Source organism: Egretta garzetta, unplaced genomic scaffold (genome assembly GCF_000687185.1).
Source record: "Egretta garzetta isolate BGI_Z169 unplaced genomic scaffold, ASM68718v1 scaffold425, whole genome shotgun sequence".
Lineage (NCBI taxonomy): Eukaryota > Metazoa > Chordata > Aves > Pelecaniformes > Ardeidae > Egretta > Egretta garzetta.
Window position 1 is genome coordinate 3,840,990 of NW_009259796.1, and position 18,280 is coordinate 3,859,269.

General features: G+C 38.1%; 1 protein-coding gene across 1 annotated transcript; it reads left to right on the forward strand.

Annotated features, from left to right (window-relative positions):
• Positions 1-1,817: 1,817 nt before the first annotated feature.
• On the forward strand, positions 1,818-18,280 carry AGTR1 (angiotensin II receptor type 1). Its single transcript, XM_009639763.2, has 2 exons — positions 1,818-1,910; positions 16,720-18,280. Exon 2 carries the CDS (start codon positions 16,773-16,775, stop codon positions 17,850-17,852), a length of 1,080 nt encoding a protein of 359 aa, XP_009638058.1. The 5' UTR covers positions 1,818-1,910; positions 16,720-16,772; the 3' UTR covers positions 17,853-18,280.

Genomic DNA, 18,280 nt, shown 5'->3' on the forward strand with positions numbered 1-18,280 from the left:
AAGAGACTACTTATTTCACAGGGAATAGGATCAGACCTGTCCCAACAAATGACAGAGCAGCGAAGAAAAAAGGACGTGAAATGAACACTAGCCTCGCAATTAATCTAGATTGCAATGCTAGTTAAAGAGTAATTACACATCAGACCCCTTGCAAATTCTTGGGTGCATTGACACTAAACCATCATCTCTCTCCAGAGAGAGAAATGTAATCTCAGAATCTTTTCAAAGTTGCAAGCCTGGTAAGACTTACAGTTTACAGCTGTGAGGACTAGGTCAGGGAATACCCTGGCCACAACAGGCCTATGGCAGTATACTCCTATTGTAGGCTCCATTGCATGTATAGCTAAATCTCCAGCCTTTGGGTAATAGTGTTTCAGTTTTTAAGGCTTATCTCGCTTACTGCTGATATTTGTGCCTCATGCTCTCAGTCGTGCAACAATTCCATCAGAAGTGCAGTGACGCGGATTCTACCATGTGTTCCTCTGAAATATTAATTAACAATTTTGCAGTATTCTTGGATAGCAGTTCTGAGTTCTGGACAGTTCGTCCTAAGGGAGACTATGGTATTTTTAAGAAGTTAGCCTCTGCATTGTTAGGATCAGGTTTGAGAACCTAGGTAAGAGAAAACTACAGGGCATTGAAAAGAGAAATTTTTATAGAGAGCTTGTGGAATTCTGAAGACAAAATGAAGAGAGGGAAAAGTGGAAGGAAAAGTAATTTTTTCTTTTCACTATTGTAGGGTTAGTTTCCACCATGCTAACAGGAATAAACAGGTTACTATTGCTAAGAACTGAACCCTAGCTACTTAGGAAGACATGATGCATACAGGTTCCACTCTAGAAGTACAATACTTTTTTCCAGGTGGAATTAAAATTTTATGCAAAGTTAAAATTTTGGTTGGAATACACAGTAAGTTCAAATACATTGGAGAGTTTTGAGTAGGTGGCAACATAATTTACTCAGAGCTTAAAGGTGTATAGACCCCAAACGCTACAGCCTGAAGATCAGAAAGGCTCCAGCAGAGCTGTTTTCTTATATACAGCTGCTGTTGCACAGGTATCATTTTCGGTCTCCTCCTTCTGGTCCCAAAAACCCTGCAGTGAAAAGCAAGCCAGTAAGCTTTTTCTAAGCACAGTATTTCTTTTAGTTCCCTTTTCATCAGAATTGTCTCTTAAGATCACTTATACCAATAGACAGTCATTGTACTCAGAGCACTCATACCATGTTCTGTACTGTCTTCTAAAACTTATCCTTTGCCAAAAAAAATAATTTGACAGATGTACTCTAGAAGAATCTGTGTCATCTGTGAACATTTTAGAGAATTTAACAAATCTGACAAAGGGAGTTATGATACTTGTACTTGATTTTTTTTTTTACCTCAGCTGTAACAAACAAGTGAAGTTATCTTGACTGTAAGTCCTAACAGCTGTGATTGTTTGAGACAGAGCACATATGAAATAGAATGGCTGGTCTAATAATTTATAGCCTTATCTTCAGATAAATGATGGATTATACTAAAATTACTTTGAGCTTTCAAGTGAATTGCAACTAAGGGTAGGAAAATACCATGCTCCAAATACCTTGCTGTTAGTATTCTTTGTTGCACCATCATCTGAAAGAACTACAGATTTTGGGCTGTCAGGTGTCTTTTACAATTTTCATTCCATTTGGTTCTTGGTTGATAACAAAACTGTCCAGGTATCCGCTATATAACAATGCTAGCTAGAATGCTTGGTTACTATTTGTGGTGTTTATCTCCTTTTATTGTAGTTGAGTAGCATTTCTCTTATAGGCACAGAAAATGGGTAATAACTGAAGATGACCTCACAGCAGGAAAATGAGATCAGATTGGCAATGCATCAGTGAGTGGCACGACTGAAGACAAGACAAAAAGCAGGCTACACCAAAAGGTAACTGGCAATATCTAAAGAAACTGGTACTGAATTTGGGCAAGGTCAATATTTAGACAGTATTTCACTTCTTTAAGGTGAAAGCTATAATTAGAGTTACGGCCAAAACAAAGAATGATTTAACCAAACGCCTCATTTCAGCTAATTCACCTACTCCTTTCTTTACTGCTAGGTCATACAAGTTTGTCAGTTACTGATAGATCGTTGACTAGTGGCATCTAATAACCAGTAGATGAAGTACAGGAACAGAAACAGAAAGTAAAACAGCATTCCTGAGCCCCCTCAGTTTTGTGAAAATTGAGGGGGATACACTGAATGAGAATACTGTGTCTCAGCATTTCTAGCTCCATGCAAATAGTAAAACATTCCAGAAAACCACTGAACAGCTGTACTTTTATGCTGGGGGGGCTTACGCAAGGGAGAAAAATGCACTAGTTGACTTCCCTAAAAAATGTTCTGTTGGCAGTTATCCTCCATTTAACCCTGCTTTAGCATCAGCACAGCCTGGCCAGAACCTTTGCTTGAAGCAGACAGCACACACTGTACAAAGATGCAGTCTGAACTTGTTTATTGAGGAACTGTGCATGCCCCTTCCAACCTGAGTTTATAGGATGTATGTTGCCTTTTCATCTTCTTGTTTATAAACGCCTATTAGTTTTCATCTTTCCTTTCTCCCTCCATTCTTGTTACCCAAGCCTAAAAGTTTATACAATTTTCCTTTTTTCCCCCCCTTATGAGGTACATAGTGGTAGCAGACTAACTCTTGAGCTCAGTTTCTGCCAGTTGCTCAGGATTTCCTCTCTCCTTAGGTTCTTTATTTAATGCACAACAATCAGAAATGGAAAGCATGGGCAAGAATCAACACCTGTTTTCAAAGTGGGACTCTAGCTTTGCTGTTAGACTTCTCTATTATTTTTTTGTCAGCTTTGTTATTAGCAGCTTACCATTATAAGACAATTACAGTTTTTCTCAGATCAGGCTTTATTTCAGGTAAGAGATACTTCCTTAAAAGCACTTCAAAGGAAAAGAGTTCAAAAATATTTTGCCTTTAAATTCTTTTTATGATGCCGTTCCATGTTCTTAAACATAGCATCAAAAAAGGTCATGTCAGTACAGGACAGCCACATATCCAAGCTTTTGCTCAGCTCGATTGGTAATTTTCCTAGCACTAAAGCAAAGCTCATGTGGCACCTTTTTGAGGACAAAGTGCGACCCTTTCTGGGCATCTGTGCAGCTATGTTTGCTTGAGAACCAAGACTGCCCTTGGTTTGGGATGCAGTGGTTCACAGCATCAGAACTTAGCTTGCATGCTGGCTGTGAGAGCCTTCCTGGTTTTGCTGCCTCTGTGGCTGGTCCTCTGTACCCGCAAAGAATGTCTCAGAGCAAGGACAGTAAAGAGAGTTCACTAGTGAATTTTATTTTCAAAATAGAGCAATAACTTTTACTTTGGAAAAAAAAACAGGAAACAAGTTGTACAAATTTGGCAGAACATCTATTTTGGTATCATTCTATTAAGCGTGCTGCCTTCCAGACAAAGCACTAGGGATCACAGTATCTGGTTTTTCATGAGTGATAACACCTTTCACACTGACATGGATTAAGGTGTCTGTGTTTGACCTTTCGTTCTCTTTGATTAACCCCTTAGCACCTCACTAGGCCAACTGACTTGTACAAAAAAATCACACATATGTTGCTTGTCTTTGTATTTAGCAACCCAAACTTTCTAGTCCTCAGAATGATCTGACCTTAACAGGAGTTTAGTGCAAGTGAAAGCACAGTTAGGCGCCTATGTTGTCCATGTTATAACAGCTTATAACAGCTACAACGATACTAACTTCTCTTGGGCTTAGCTGCATTACCATTTTAAAAGATTTTTTTTGTCAGAATGAACTCTTGTACTTTACCAGTTACTCATACTGTTTTCTTTCCTTTCTGCCTTTGGTTCCCTTATTCTGACCCTAATGAGGTATTCATTAAGAAGCCTCCATGCTGATCCTTTGCTTTTAATCTTTTAACTTTTCCCTCCAGGCTGTTCCTAATGTTCTCATTTAAGGAAAAAAAAGTCTTTTCTGAGGTGTAGTGTGATATTTTCCCACTGTAAGGATATCTAAATTAATTATATAAAAGAAAAGTAATCAAGTGTCTCAGTCAGACACAGTGAAGCAAATCCTATTACGTATTGCTGAATTATGACACATAGAAGACAAAGCTTCCTCTGAACAAAGGTGTTGATATCTAACATCTATTTCCTTGCAAAGAAATCCACAATACATTTGCTTTTGGTTCTCCAGTAAGACAAACTATTTTTCAGCATGAAGTTAAAAAAAAAAAAAAAAAAAAAAAAGTTCAATGTGAGGTTTGTTTTCCCCAGAGCCACAACATTTTGGCTAGTGGGAAGTTACGTGGAAATCACAAGCCATGGTCTTAGAAATGTATTGATAAAACTTCCACAGTAGTTGGTTTCGTTAACATGACAGATGCTTTAGCGATATCACTATGTCTGTGTCCACATAGACGTGCTGCATCTGTATGTGTGCTTGTTTTTGCAGTTAATGCTTTCATTACTCAAAGCAAAACCTCTATCAGTCACTTTAACCACATTGGCGATAGGTAAGAAACAGTGATACGATTTGTTGGAGGTTTCTAGAGAGGGAAGGTGTTTTTATGTAACGATGTCAACATTAACTATTCTCAGCCAACTTGTCTAACTTCCATTAGATCAGAAAGTAGAACACCTCTTGTTTGACAGAGGTGTCTCCATTTCTGGAATAGAAGCAGAGAATTTTAAGTGTTCCTTTTCTCTCCGGTGTTCTAGCAGATTAGCTGTTGTGGATGGAGATAACTATTGCTCTGCACAATGCATTTCTTGTTACTCGCTAGTTTACACTTACACATTCCTGGGAGAGGGTGAGGCAGAAGGGAGGGAGTAAAAATAAAAAGCACATCCTGCAGAAGGGACTGCATATTATGTCTGTAGAGCTCTGCGGCACATCATGGCTTCACCCTGGTGATTTAGCTTGATGGCAGGAAAATGTCTTTTTGAGGATTAATGTATAGGTAAGGCCTCACACATCAGAAGGTTTCCATGCATGCCTAAATGTAACCAATTTGCTGCACAACTTGGAGCAAATTTATGTACATAAGCTCTCTTGTAGCACCTTTCTTATTGTTTTACAAGAAAGTACAGGAAGGCAGTTCCTTGTCCCAGAAAAGTAGAAGTAATGTTATCTTGTAGAGGTAATCATTCATCATGTTACTATCTCACTTTTAACTAGGGAAAGTTGTTCAGGAGTTTAAGTTGCATACATAATGTTAACTTTTGCCTCTGCATCTTCTGGCTTAGCAGAAGAGCAACGTGACTGTGGGAGAGCAGGCAGATGACACTGTGGTCTTTGAATAAACTGAACCACCAGGACAAAGCAAGGAAGCCTCTATTTGGACTAAGCTGAAATTCCACAAAGAGGTCCTATCACCTCCCGTCTTTGTCTGCGAAGTTATTAGCTGTGTCCCCTACCCTTCCTCTTGCAAGCATCTTTGCCTAGAGGAAGCAACAGAAACCTAATACTTTCAGTAGTTTTACATTAACACTGCTGATTTTGAGTTGCATCTTTCACAGTAAAGCTGTAAAACAGAGAAGGGCCAAAGAATTTGCACCCAGAATCAGAAAAATCCTTTTCTCCCAGATGTGATTTGGTTTATGAGAAAACAATTGCAGTTTTGACTTTCCCGTTCCATTTTCTGTTGTGATCTCTGCCAGTGACAGTGAAGATTCTGACAGTGATTGCATGTTGCTGTGGGCATGTCACTCATGCATTAACCATTTTGGAACATTATCATTTCTAATTTAGATGCATGAAATCCCATTTTCTGCTAAATTATGAACAGCTACTAATATAACCAAGAGTTTAAACTTATGTAAATTTTACCTGGTTTTACCCAGAGGCTGGTAAGAGACCTCACGCAGTAAGAGACCTCACTCAGTATCTGGACTTTCACAGAGTAGATTGTAATACCCCTCTTATAGCCAGTCCTTATCTGGCTATACTGTTGGGGGTTTTTTTGGTGTTTTTTTCTGCCTCCCTATAGTAATACCTATTTTCCATCCTTTAATGACACATGTCATTTTGTTATTTTAACATTCTTAACAGAATTTGAGAGTCATTTTATCCTTTACCACAGTTTTTTTTCTCCCTGGACCAAAAAGCAGAAGAGGGCCACGTTTCATGACACGCTACATTTCATTTCACACACATTACATTGCAGTACAGCTACCTGTAATAAAGTAGAAGTTACAACCATTTACTTTGTCATTGTCTCATCTCGGTTAATAAACGCTGAGAGTGTGGAGGGTCTTCATCATCAGAGGCAGGGGAGTGTAGAGAGGTAAACTCAGCTGCCTGTGGGTGTAGCAACACATCCCCATAGAAAAAGAATCTGTGTTGCAGAAATTGCTCTGCCCCACAGCCATGTTAAGTGATGCACATTTCTAATATTTTAGGCTTCAAATTAAAATATAACAACTTATTAGAGTTTTATATACTGCAAAAACTATGAGAAAGAGCCAATAGAGACATGTGTCCTCACAGGTCCTGGAGCCAGTAACAAAATAAGTTTGTGAGCAAGGAATCCCCATGTGACACTAATATTTTGGGGCTCAGTTCTACAAGTTACAGTCTACATGAGTAGCTGTTACACTCAAGGCCTAAAACATTACTTACACATAACTGTGATCATCAAACGATAAACCCCAGAATGCAAAAAAACTCTAAAGAGGCAAATATTTCATTCGACTCCCAGAAGAAAGATTTATGTAGCACTCCTGAGGTACTAATCTCTCCTTTCTGTTATATAAAAATAATTTCCATATGCTGTGAATTTTCATTGTGTGTTTAACAAAAGAGAAGCTAACTCTTCCTTTCCTACCAACACTGGTGCATCTGGTTCATTAAAACCTTTGATATTTCTAGATTCCACACTTCTCTCATTTTAAGAGGTTGTAAAGGTAAAAAGCTTGCAGTGGGAACAATGTTCCATCAGAAGACTAGCCCCAACATTGCTGCAAGGCAAATTTCTTGATGCCTCACTGAAGCTAGAGAAAGAACAAGTGGCAAAAGTACAGCCAAGTCAGCTGGTTTAACCACAGAATGAGATCATGCCAACAAGAAGAGAAATCCAGAAAAGTTGCCTTTCCTTGAGCACTGGAGATTATCTCAGTTTGATAATCATATTGACACCTTTTTAATAGTTTTGAATTTCAAAATGGGCATAAAAAAAACTAAAGACCCTCAGTTCCATAAAGGATTTTTATGTGCAAGTAATATTTCTTTCTGTCGGAGCCAGTTCTGGCCTCAACAATTCTTGGTGCAATTGGGACCTCCAAGATGCACCTCAAGCTGAAACTATTGTCTTTATAAATTCAGACATTGTTAAAAACCAGCAAAGTAACAAGCTGATTGTCTAGGTGCATCTCTGTGCTGCTCAGAACATCGTCCCCTCCTTGAACAGCGGCAGAAGAGAAAGGCTCTATCTTGCATTCAGAGCTGTTTGTGGAAGTGGCCTTTATTCCCCCAAAAAGGCCACTCTCCAAGTGATAGCTACCTTCTACTGGACCAGTGAAACCATTGCCTAACATGAGAAGATCTGCAAGTGAAACTAAGAACTCTTTCAATGTTGGATGCACAAAGACATTAACTCCAGCAAGAAATAAGAATGACCAGAGACCAGTGATACTCAAGACAGTGCGGAAAATGTCTTGTAACCCCATATTAAGCTCTGCATGCTTGAAATCACAGTAATATAACACAGTATTTCTCCTACAAGCTGGGAAGGAAGAACAGTTGTTGTTACTGCTGGTTTTGTATACTTATGGAGGCACCCACAAGCTTCAGTGAAGAAGACCACATAACCTTAAAGACAGATTAATAGGTAAATTAAATATCCAGTAAGTCAAATTGTGATTTTCTATGTGATCTGAAAGAAGGTAAGATACCTCACATATTGCATCTGATCTCTGTTCTGTTAGAAAAGGGGCTTTCAGCAGTGCTTTTTGTTTCGGTGAGGTTTTTCTCTCTCTTGGCCTCTCCATAGCCTTTTAGTATGAGGCTGAAATACAGATCTGGATCAAGCCCGGAATTAATGTAAATTCCCTTACTCCTCGGGTTGGAGGAGTTCACCGTAGAAACTTATGGTGCCAATAGAAATTTTATTGGTGTGTGGTTAGGTATCCAGGTAGTATGCACACTGCTGTGTAATTAAAAAGGAATACTTTAAAACTTCTTGTTCCATGGAACTTAAGCTGTCAGAATAGAAACTTAAAATTCATCAAATGATTTCACTCGCTCTTAACAAACCTGAATTTGATTTCTGTCTTTTATTAAAAATGATCACATGGGGCACACTATATTTTATATAGGCAATTCCAGCTGCAATAAAGGAAATGTGTTAATCCATTCGTTTACTATCACTCAGAGAAAGTAACTGTGCAGCGCGTAACCTTTCACAGCTCAAACTAATCTCACTTTTATTCGTTCTGGGACTTGATGGCTTAATTCTCGTTAACTATTGACTCTTTCGGGTAGTTCCAAATACCCGAAGGATACTACATAACCAGGCATCAAATACGAACGTGCAGTAAGCTGTATATTCATAATAAAACAGTACTTTATGTTGTATGGCCCTTCAAAAATCTTTTCACGTCAATGCTGAAAACCCTAGAAATTCTAGTCCTGCCTTGATCTGAAATAATTAGTATTTTCTTTCCTAGCATCTAATGTGCAATAAATGACAATGTTAGCAATATGAGGAGATGGCGTGTCCCTGATAAGCAGACTTTAGGTTAGCCTGCTGATTATTGATCATTTTTATCTCCTAGGAGGGCACCAATCTTCCTTTTTGGTAAAGCTAATGGCTAGAACAGTGGCACAAAACCCCATGCTGGACTGATGAAGCTAGTTAATGCCCTCATTTCAAAGTCTTAATATGTCTACGTGTCTTCGGCCTCTTTTAGAAAAAGAGGCAATTCTTCACCCTGTGGTATAAACAGGAGTGACTGCCTCCTGCTATAACAATTAATTTTTCATATTTATAAACTAATTCAGCTATAGGTTTAATAACCTAGATAAGGAAAAGATGTTCTTCATTCCTGTCGAGACAGAGCAACTGAGGTGACTGGGACGAGGGGATATCACATGGAGGTTCACTTTTCAGACATCATCTTTTCTGAAAACTAGTCTTTTGATGTTTAGTTTCAGAAGTACTGAACTGCAAGTATTGAGCTAGAAATATATTTTACTTTGTTTATTTAATTACCTTTTCAGTTTTAAGTTACTGCTCTGCCGTGCAGATAGTTTTATATTCACGTCTCTTAAGAATATGTAATACCTAAGACATATTAAACACCAGCAAGTTTGCAACACATGCATGCAGCCTCAGTCAAAGAAACAAAACAGAGATTGCTCTGATGGATAAACATGAAAGAAAGAGACCAGAAAATTATGTGGAAAATCTTAAGATATCTGGAGTACTGGGTACACTGTCAAGCCAGAACCAGTGATCTCTAAAACCACCACCTCACTGATCTTCCCCAAGAGATTAGGGAAACACACTGCATGTTGAAAGTTGTTAATCCTACAGTATTTTGGAGTCCAGTTCTACATTTATTGAACCCAAGAATGTTTTTCCTCCCCTTAACAGCAGAGGAAACAAAATTATGTGTCTAGAGGAAAAGCTCCCAGAAAACAGTGTTTACATTTAAACCTAAACCTAGAAGATTGAGAAAATGATACTTGTAAATTAAAATACTGAAACTTAGTCTCAGCTGAAAGACTCATAACAAGTACTCTGTGGACCAGTCAGTCAACAAACTTTTGTACAGAAAAACCTCTAATCATTGCCATGCTAGTGTTCACTAACCCACTAAGTTCTAGTGAGGTTGAGAAACTCCAGTGAAGTTGAGCAATCCTTCCTTGGCACTAACATCTGTGAGCAAAATTTTATAGTAATATGTGCATCAGGATTTCCCAATTTCCATGAAAAAACACATATGCAAAGAGGGAATTGGTAGAGTTAACTTTGGCCAAAGAACAGGAAGAAATATTTCCAATGTTTCTGGACTCTCTAAGCACTATGAGAACATACGCAAAAAACCCTCCAAACTTCCACTGCTGCTGCGACTGCTAGAATTATAACTGTGACATTATTACACTGTAGGCTGTTAAAAAGAGCATGCAGAAAGTTTGTCACGTATTATGTTGTAGTAGTATTATTAAGCATTTAATATCCCCCAAAAGTACTTGGAAGATTCTGTTCATCACTCCACAGCCCCATAAATTAGTGTTTTAGAGGTGGCCTTTCAGTCACGCCAATTTTTGTGACATCCATTTCTAACACAAAGTCCTTGAGTGTCTAAAAAGGAAAATACATGTTTGAGTCAAGGTAACCTAGAATTAACTAGAATTACTTTCAAGAATACTCCCTGGCTGATAATCGGAAAAAGAGTTGTATGATTAACAACATGCCTAGTTAGTTTTAAAATAATCTTTTAGTCTAATGAGTAGGTGTCACTATTTTTCCATCTGCATTTTTTAAAGTAAACTATAGTCTCCCTTTAAAATTATTATTCTTAATTTGGCTCAAAAACTTCAGAGAGTTCAAGCTCCATATGTCTCTGAAAAAATAAAATACCACGATCCTGTTCCATGACTTACAAGTGCAAGAACTGAACTGAAGGTTAGCAAAACCAGGAATGTACTAAAGAAAATTCTATCTAAGCTAGTAGATACTAAAATCAGGTCAACTCTGGTACATTATACTTTACATAAATGCAAAAGTTCAATGATAGTTATTTTGCCTTGTGTTTGCATCTTAAATAATCTTGAAGGAAGGGGGTATTTTGAAAAGTGATGGCACTTGAACATAAAATAAAGCCATTCCCTTATTTTAAAATAGGAAATACAGACCTCTAGTGGTCAAAATTTATATTATGAGGTAAACTTCAAAGCAATTTAAATGCCACTGTGCTTAACTGTGTTACTTTCCTTTTCCTTTACATTTTCCTCCCCTCCCTGTCATTTACAGTCACACACACCCTCAATTCCCCTGTTCAGTCATTCCACAAGCATTGATTTTTCCCAGAGGAAAAAGTCCTTTTATCTGTCCTTTTCTCACATAAATTTTTATGACTGAAACTGAGTACAGTTGAAAGATACTTGGGAAGTGAAGGGAAAATTAATGAGAGTAGTCTATGAAAACAAAAAGAAGAGAGATGTTCATTCTTTTCAGAATAAACTATGAAGCCATCATACAGAAGAACAGACTCTTTTGAAGTATGCTGGAAGAAATAAATACAGAGAAGTTCTTACAGAGGTCAGAGTACGTAAACAGTTCACATTTACAAGGAAGCAATAACTGGTCCTCTGCTAGCACAAAATAAGTAATAAGCAATTTAGAGTTTTGATGTTACAGAAGAACCATATCCTAGGAAAGATCACAAGCAGTTTTGTTTTCCAACTAAACAGAGCTAGCACAAATGAAGGAGACCAGCTTCAACTCTTGCAAGGGGAAGGCACAAAGAATCCACATATAGGTTAGAGAATTAAAAAGATAAATACTTTAAAATAAAAAAGTAAACACCACTAAATTAACAGCAATTTCAAAAGACTGGCAGTTGTTTCATGAGAGACTGACCAGGAGGACAGCTGTTAAACACAAATGCACAGGCCAATACAAGGTCCTGCAAATTCTGTTTGTTCTCATGTCAGACCACCTCCTGATCCAAAATTGCAAAAGCAACAGGCAGCTTGACAGTTACTAATACAGATCTTCTGAAGCTTGCTTTCTGTTCTTGGTGCTCATGAACTGATGTACAGACAGTGTTCTGGTCCCATACTGCCTAGTGCAGTGCCATTTCAGTAATATTTTGATTTATTGTCATTTACCATGAAGTCAGACGCTGACCTCTATGGAAGATCGTGGCAGTGGTGACAGGAGGCCTATGCACACGGCAAGGCCGCAGCAGTTTGAATTATGTGCCCTTATTTGCCCAAGTGTTTGCATTTCTCTCGCTCTCCACAATTCACCTATCAACTCTGGACTAAAAATAACTTAGGAAAGCCATGAGTGTACAGACTGTTAGAAGGAGCAGCAGAAATAAGAGTTAGGAGAAGGGTAAATTTGCGGCTTCACAGTGATACTGCTCAAGAACTCCAGGAAAGTGGAGAAGACGCTGAAGTAAGCATATGAAGTAGAAGAAATTATATTCATTAAGGCAATGAGGATAAAGGGGGTTGTTGAGGATAGGGAAAAAAAGGCGGTGAAATAAAGCATGTGGAAAGTGTCATTAGTTTCTCAGCAATTAAAAAAGAAGATAGAAGAAATAAGGAAAGGGGGAGGACTAAACTCTCAAGATAATGGAAAAAAATGACCTATGCCACCAGAAAGAAACAAACATAGCTAATATATTGAACATAGTGCGCCAAGTGTTTTTCAGCCTCTCTTCTGCCTGTGCAATAATTTCATATAAAAATAAAATGCATCATCCTCTTAAAACTTGGAAATATCTTCTCATTTGTAAGAAAAGCAAATAATCCACCTGCCATCAGAAGAAAAAACAACTCATGTTACCTAGTGGTGAGGTAGCTAAACTGTGGCAGGATTGGTCAGCCTGAGTTTATTTAGTCTTTATCAAAGTAAATATCAAACCCAGATTTTTTTGTTTAAAATCCGACTTGTGACACCTGCTTACCTATTTATAGCTGACAGAGTTCTCACAGAAAGCCACAGTCAATGCTGTCTTATCTTTCAGCAGGCAAAGTGCTGTTTACCTTGCATGGGCTCAACATTCCGTGTTGTTTCCACAGGCAGTTTAATTAGGATGCATGTTCACCCAACAGAAGCAATGAATGGAGTGGTAAATAATAGTTGGTCTGAAGCATTTCATTATCAGTGACTTATTATAATCATCGTAATTAAAAAAGATAAAAGGTCAAACAGGACAGTAACATACAACATGGGTTTGCTGCTCACCAGATAATTTGCTTTGAGATTGACATTGCCACACCATTCACAGTCACATCAATTCAATCCTCTTAGAAAAAGCTCCTTGTGTATCAGCCTTAAAATGATCCAATTATCATTATGTTAACTCAGGTCATTTGAGATGCTTTCAATGGAATTATCAATGTGCACCCTGTCAATACTTGTATTTAACTGGCCAGTGGTTTAACCTGCTCTAGTGAAATTCTGGCAGCGCAAAGCTATACCAGCTATCTGTTTCTGTAATGTTTTGCAGTCTGCTTTACATAAAACATATATAACCAGAATCCTGGGACAAGCAGGTGAGCTGTGGCAAGTGAGAATAACAGCAAAACCAACAGTGGTACAGAAATCATTGCCTGTCAGGAGTTCACACCACAGCTGCCCTGTCTCACCACTCAGCACTGCTATGGGCCTGCGCCTTCCAAAACAAATTACTTTCTTCTCCCGTGCTGAAGCTTTTCCTAATGCTCTGAAGTTACAGATGTTCTCAAGGCAGCAGATGTACCTGAGGCTATCTCTGAAACTTTAAGATTTCTAGGAAGTTTAAAAATTTGGCTTGGAATTAGCAGTGCCTTCCTCACTGTGCTTCAAATGTAAGGCTGTTAGGAGGTTCATTCTCATGGCAACATTCAACCTGGTTTCACATATACATATAGCAATGCATACTTACTTATCCAAAAGCAACCACATTATTTACTTCTGCTTCCTTTTCATTTACTGCAAATAGTGATGGATTTCTTTCTTTATTGATTGTAATTCCTTAGTATAATTTGAAACTGATAACATGCCAAAGACATCCTTTGCACAATTCCACTGACTTTAGTGTTACACCAGAAGCTTTAATTTCAGAAGGGTTACAGCCTTACACAGGTAAATTGAAGTATCATAGTATTTCTTTACCAAGTCCTGATTCTTCATGGGAATTGTTTTGTCTTTTTCACTTCCCAAGCACTCTAAAATAAGCTCAGGGAATTCAATACCTTAGAGAGCCAGACACAAGTTTCCCAACTCAATTATTTTTTGTTTATTTTAATACATTTCTGAAAACTTAACAGAATCATCATTACACTTTCTTGAAAGTACATATGCTATTAATTACATCAACTAAAGCTACTACGGGCATGAAAAAGTACAGGCCACCATGTGGCTAAAAAAGGAAAACTGGAAGTTAAACATCAAAACACAGTGCACTAAAGGGATGAATGAAGTGACCGTGAGAAAGGTGCCTTGGCATCTGCCGCTGCACAGAAACAACCCCATTGAAGGGGGAATATTCACCATCAGCTACATTTGTCTTAGCCACCGAATCTGCCAGTCAGTACACACAGAGCAGGATGCACTTGCCAAATAGTACCAGTTGGTTAATTAGTCACAGAGAAAGGTCTTGCTCAGCCATAACTGGGCCCTGATCTACTTTACTGCAAGTCTAACTTGCCGTGGTGATTTTCTTAGTAGATACTTCACTACAGTTTCTTAATCCTAAATTCTGGGCTGTAATCTCAGTGGGTATATGAGTGAGCAAAGGCTATGATAAGGGATAGACCACACAGCATTAGCATGTAACTGAGACAGAGCAAATATTGCCAGACCTTGATGCTGCAGAACCTGTCAGTTAGTGCCAAATCCTCTTGGGCACGTTCACAAACAAGGGATGAGATAAGAGGATTTATCTTGAAATCCTTTTATTGCCATTCTCCCTGTCCCATGGATAGCATGACCTTCCACAGAGCCAAACACTACATCTTCTAGATTTGGCACAGTTTGAAAGCCAGGAAGTTTTGCTCAGGATGTATAAGAGTGCCACATGTGATCAGAATGGTGTACGTTTGTGTCAGCTGTATTTGCTTGACTTCTTAACTTCTTTAACATGGCAAAAATAGCTGATGTCATTTTGTGACATCTGTACCAACAGAGGCAACAAGACTAATTCACAGAATGAATTGGAGAAACTGGGAGGTGTCACACTGCGCATCTTGACAAGGGGTTTATTAGCTGCATTTAACTGGATATTCCAAACTTGATAGAGTTATCAAGAACCTAAATCTTGAAATTACCCTGCTAGCTTTATGGAAATGAATCAGCTTATTAATGCAAACATGTAATAGAACATGAGCTAATAGAGAAATATCGAGTCATTTAAAAGCTAGTAAGCTGAGAGCCAAAGGGTGACCTTGCTCACAAGATGCTGACTGCAACCCATATTCTGGATTCAGTTCCTGGCTCCACTTCAGGCTTCCTGTGCGGGCTTTGCTGAGACATATCTGCGCCTCGCTTCCCTATTAAAAAGGCAATTCATTTGGAATAAGGTGTGTCTCCCAGCAAGAGCATGTCCAACACTTAACAGAGTAGCACTCTGCCCTTAACAAGAACATCAGTGCTGAACAACGCAAATAATGAGCAACCACCTCCATCACAGGATAGCCCCTATTTCTGTACTGACAAGTGCCTTTTCTTTCTGAATGCATCTGTTCTGCTCAGGGTCTTAAAAGGTGCATATATTTATTTATATAAGAGTGACTTACATTTATAAGGGCTTTGTTTGTTTTAAAGCCATTGTATTTCACTTGATCTGTGTTTGAGGCAGCACAAGTTGGGTTTGGCTGACAGCTGTCAGGATCCTACAGATGGCAATAAACACTACCTGCAATAATAATGATTTTTTTTGTTTTATTTTTTAAAAAAAATCTCCACTGTTTTTGAGGGAAGACTGTCTGTTTGTAGTCTCTGGAAACGATTTAGGACCAGAGTCACTTACAGCATATTACCTGCTTTACTTGCTTCCTAAAGTCATAAGTCATTAATAAGGAAATCATTCTTGCAGAACACACAAGCCCTGGCAAACCAAACAGGTGCCCTGTAAAGGAAATTTCATACCATTTCCATACACTTAATACGGTCCAGAAATATTTTTCATACACAGATTACAACTCTTGGATACATAAATTGTCAGTAACTGAAAAGGCAGTGTGAATTGTGGTTCCCCCTTTCACCCTTCTTAAACTCTGCATTTATTAATGTGCAACAAATCAGCACCTGTCTGGATTTTCACAGATTTTTTTTTTCTTCATTAGTAAACACCAAAGTTCCAAGCCAGATGGGGAGCTAGGTAACTGCTGAATATTTAAGGTATTTATGGTACAACAGAAAACTAGATTGTGAGAGTATCTTCGTCTTTCTCTGTGATGTAAAAATTGTCTCTAAGAATAAAGTTTAACAAATAGAAAACAAAATTTAGTTATTCACAGAGATCAAAATGACTATCTTATCAGAATTCACTTATTTTCTTAATGCATTACACTTCATATTTACAGAATGCACTGGTATTTAGAATGCTTAAGTGTAGTTTCCAAGATATCCAAATAACTTTGTTCATTAGATATATTACCCATTTATGGAAAAAAATAACCTAAGTAGTCTCCTGAATTTAGAGTTATCTGCTACTTTGGGTCTCCATTACTATTTTTATGACATATGTTCACTAGCCAGTCTTATTTTAAATTGGATCCTTGTTAATTGAAAGTTTGTTAGATTTCATTTTTTTTTAAATATTCTGACAGTGTTCAGCCAAATCCTAACATCCTTACCTCAGTTTTATTCTGCAAACGAAGTCTATATTAGACTAGAAATTGGTTGAGAAAACACTTGAAGATGGCTTTTTTAAATTCAAAGATATTGACACATTGTGTTAGACACAAAAACTTGACACTTAATTGAGACTTTTTAAAAATTAAATCCCTGTCATGAATAATATTTTCTTCCTCTTTTCTCCTCCAAGGTGTGAACTTCATATTTTCTCCCTGGAACTAGGTTACAACTGAAGAGATCAAGATGGTCCCAAATTTCTCTACTGAAGAAACAGTTAAAAGAATCCACGTCGACTGTCCCGTTTCAGGAAGGCACAGTTACATCTACATTATGGTTCCAACTGTTTACAGCATCATCTTTATCATAGGCATATTTGGGAACAGCCTGGTCGTTATTGTCATTTACTGCTACATGAAATTAAAAACAGTAGCCAGCATCTTTCTTCTAAACCTGGCTCTAGCTGACTTGTGTTTTTTAATAACTCTGCCGCTCTGGGCAGCCTACACAGCCATGGAGTACCAGTGGCCTTTTGGCAACTGTTTATGTAAGTTGGCATCAGCAGGGATAAGTTTCAACCTGTACGCCAGTGTGTTCCTCCTCACATGCCTTAGCATTGACCGGTACCTGGCCATAGTACATCCAGTGAAGTCCCGAGTTCGACGTACCATGTTTGTTGCCAGAATAACTTGCATTGCCATCTGGCTTCTTGCTGGTGTGGCCAGTTTGCCCGTCATCATTCACCGTAATATATTCTTTGCTGAGAACTTGAACATGACAGTCTGTGGTTTTCGGTATGATAACAACAACACAACGCTCCGGGTCGGGTTGGGTTTATCCAAAAATTTGCTGGGCTTTTTAATTCCTTTTCTGATCATCTTAACAAGCTACACCTTAATTTGGAAGACCTTGAAGAAGGCATATCAAATTCAAAAAAATAAGACTAGAAATGATGATATCTTTAAGATGATTGTGGCAATAGTATTTTTCTTCTTCTTTTCATGGATTCCTCATCAAGTGTTCACTTTTCTGGATGTATTAATTCAATTACATGTAATAACAGATTGCAAAATCACTGATATTGTGGATACAGCAATGCCTTTCACCATTTGCATCGCTTACTTTAACAACTGTTTGAATCCTTTTTTTTATGTTTTCTTTGGAAAAAACTTTAAAAAATACTTCCTTCAGCTAATAAAATACATTCCACCAAATGTCAGCACACATCCAAGCCTAACAACAAAAATGAGCTCCCTGTCATACCGGCCACCAGAAAATATACGCTTGCCCACTAAAAAGACTGCTGGGTCTTTCGACGCAGAGTGATGCATTTTGCAATACAATTTTTTTGAACAACCTTGTGAACAAAGCAGCAAGAATGACAAAATTCATCTGCAGTCCTGAACATCACAGCTTACTGCTCATTACAGAAACATTAGATCACCTCAGAGAAGTTGTACTGTAAAGATTTAGCAGTGGCGTTTTATTTTACATTGTGAAGAGGACTGCTTGGTTTTCATTTTGGTTTTCTGTACCGAAAGCAACATAAATGGTGGACAGGCACGTCAGAGTTTCTGTCAGCATCCTGCCACTTACTCAGAACTACAGAAGGACAGAGAAAACTCCTAAGTTCAGAGATCTTTTTAAAGGAAAAGCTTGTGTAAATTACATGAAGTACGAAGGACCCGTTTTGCACATACATGAGCTATTCCAAATTTTGTTGAAGGAGGTGATAGAGCTACATTGTTTGTTTC

Coding starts and splice junctions, on each gene's coding strand:
- AGTR1 (XM_009639763.2), top strand. CDS start 16,773: ATGGTCCCAAATTTCTCTACTGAAGAAACAGTTAAAAGAATCCACGTC.